The 2,010-nt window shown below is 56.9% G+C and overlaps 1 protein-coding gene across 1 annotated transcript in view; it reads right to left on the bottom strand.

The window, feature by feature from the left end:
- GRM7 (glutamate metabotropic receptor 7) overlaps nt 1-1,315 on the bottom strand; it is a 453,740-nt gene extending 452,425 nt beyond the window's left edge. Inside the window, 2 exon segments of the mRNA XM_077467955.1 lie at nt 735-829; nt 832-1,315. Coding sequence (XP_077324081.1) covers nt 735-829; nt 832-1,219 — 483 coding nt within the window. The 5' untranslated portion in view covers nt 1,220-1,315.
- Nucleotides 1,316-2,010: the final 695 nt, after the last annotated feature.

Genomic DNA, 2,010 nt, shown 5'->3' with positions numbered 1-2,010 from the left:
CACACTCTCCATATACAGAGAGAATCTTCATATTCAGAATAAAAAAAAATAAGCCGCAAAATCCTTCCAACGAAGAGAAGTGCCAACAGCAAGACCACCGGGGCCAGCAAATGTAGCAGAAGGGCAGCCACAGGGGGTGAGTGTGTACTTAACTGAATAGAAATTGCAGCACAGACAGGGAAGGAAGGAAGGGAGGATGGATGGATGGATGGAAGAATGGATGGATGGATGGATGGAATGATGGATGGATGGATGGACAGATGGTTCAGCAGGTAGCAAGCGTTGAGCATGGCAGGTCTAGAAGTAGAAGGGGGTTATAGAAAAGGGGGTGAAGTGGCACCCACAGAGGCTGTAGCAGAGAATTACTGGTGGAGGGAAGCAATGGAAGAGGATGGAGAGGAGAGGAGAGGAGAGGGGGTAATTATGAGCCTAGGAGGAAGAACCCCCTAAACTACACCTTCCACAAACAGCAATCCAATGCAACATGTGAGACCCGGGCCCCAACCTGGAAGATCTCAGCACAGGTGTATTCCTGCATGGAAGATCCTAACACAGGTATGTCCGTGCATGGAAGATCCCAGCACAGGTATGTCCCTGGATGGAAGATCCCAGCACAGGTATGTCCCTGGATGGAAGATCCCAGCACAGGTATGTCCCTGGATGGAAGATCCCAGCACAGGTATGTCCCTGGAAGATCCCAGCACAGGTATGTCCCTGCACAGGTGAGTTCCTACCTGGAAGAGTCGCAGGATGTTGGCCACCATGATGGAGACAGAACTTTCCGAAGCCCCGATGACCCCCACCACTTTCTCGGGGCGCACATAGACGGGGGCTCCCCGTTGGTACATCGGGCATCCGAGGCATCCTTCTGGATGAGCGCCTGGACGAAGGTAAGTGACTGTTCCAGGGCGTAGGTGTCCCGGGAGCAGGTGTCCAGGATCCGGGCCCCCAGGGTGACGTTGGGGAGGATTTCGGGGTCACTATTGATCTGATCGATGGCATAGAGCATGGCTTCCATCCGATGGATCCCCTTCTCCTTCCTGATGTCTCCGCATGGTACCCCGGACACCCCCCGGGCATGTACAGGGAAGAGCCCCCCCAGGGTAATATCTCCTTCCAGGCGGATAGAATGGGGGGCATAGGGCTCCTGGCCGGACACCAGACCCACACACAGCCACAGGGGCAATTGCAGCAGGTGTGCACCCCCCGGAGCACGCATGACTGCCCCTGGAGGGGGTGTCCTCCTTTATTTGGGGGGGTAGAAGTAGAGCTCCCTCTTCTCCTTCCAGCAGCTGACAGCTCAATGCCTGTCTCTGTACAGCCAGCATCTCCTATAATCCTGCCTCACTCCCACCACTGCGCCTGCGCAGGACACAAGTGGGGGGGCTGGGGGGAGATCATACATGTCACCTGCAGGAGCTGGAGGGAGGCTAACAGACAAGGGGGGGGGGGGACTGATAGGGGGGACTGAGGGGGTGAGGAGCACTAAAAGGAGGGCACTGTGGAGGGGGGGGGGGGGGCACCGAGGAGGGGTATGGACACTGATAGGAGTGCACTGGGGAGGGGGGAGAGACACTGATATGGGGAACTGGAGGGGGGAACTGATAGAGGGGTACTGGTAGGGGGAACTGAGGGGAGAGGGGCATTAAAAGGAGGGTACTGAGGGGGGGGGGGAGAAACTGATAGGGGGGACACTGGAAGGGGGGGAGTCACTGATAGGGGGACATTGAGGAGGGAGAGACACTGATAGGGGGACACTGAGGGGGGGAGAGAGACACTGATAGGGCAACCTTAGGGGGGGAGGGATGCTGATAGGAGGACAGTGTGGGCACATTGATAGGGTGGCACACTGATTGGGGCAGTGAGGGAACAATAATAGGGGGCAGTGAGGGCACACTGGTAGGGGGCAGTGAGGGCACACTGATAGGGGGGCAGTGAGGGCACACTGATAGAAGGGCACACTGATAGGAGGGTACACTGATAGGGGCAGTGAGGGCACACTGATAGGAG

This window comes from Lithobates pipiens, unplaced genomic scaffold (genome assembly GCF_037356315.1).
Source record: "Lithobates pipiens isolate NorthernLeopardFrog02 unplaced genomic scaffold, aLitPip1_a1.2 Scaffold_69, whole genome shotgun sequence".
NCBI classification, from domain to species: Eukaryota; Metazoa; Chordata; class Amphibia; order Anura; family Ranidae; genus Lithobates; species Lithobates pipiens.
Note: the sequence above shows the minus strand (reverse complement) of the source record. Positions and strands in the feature narration are given on the sequence as shown.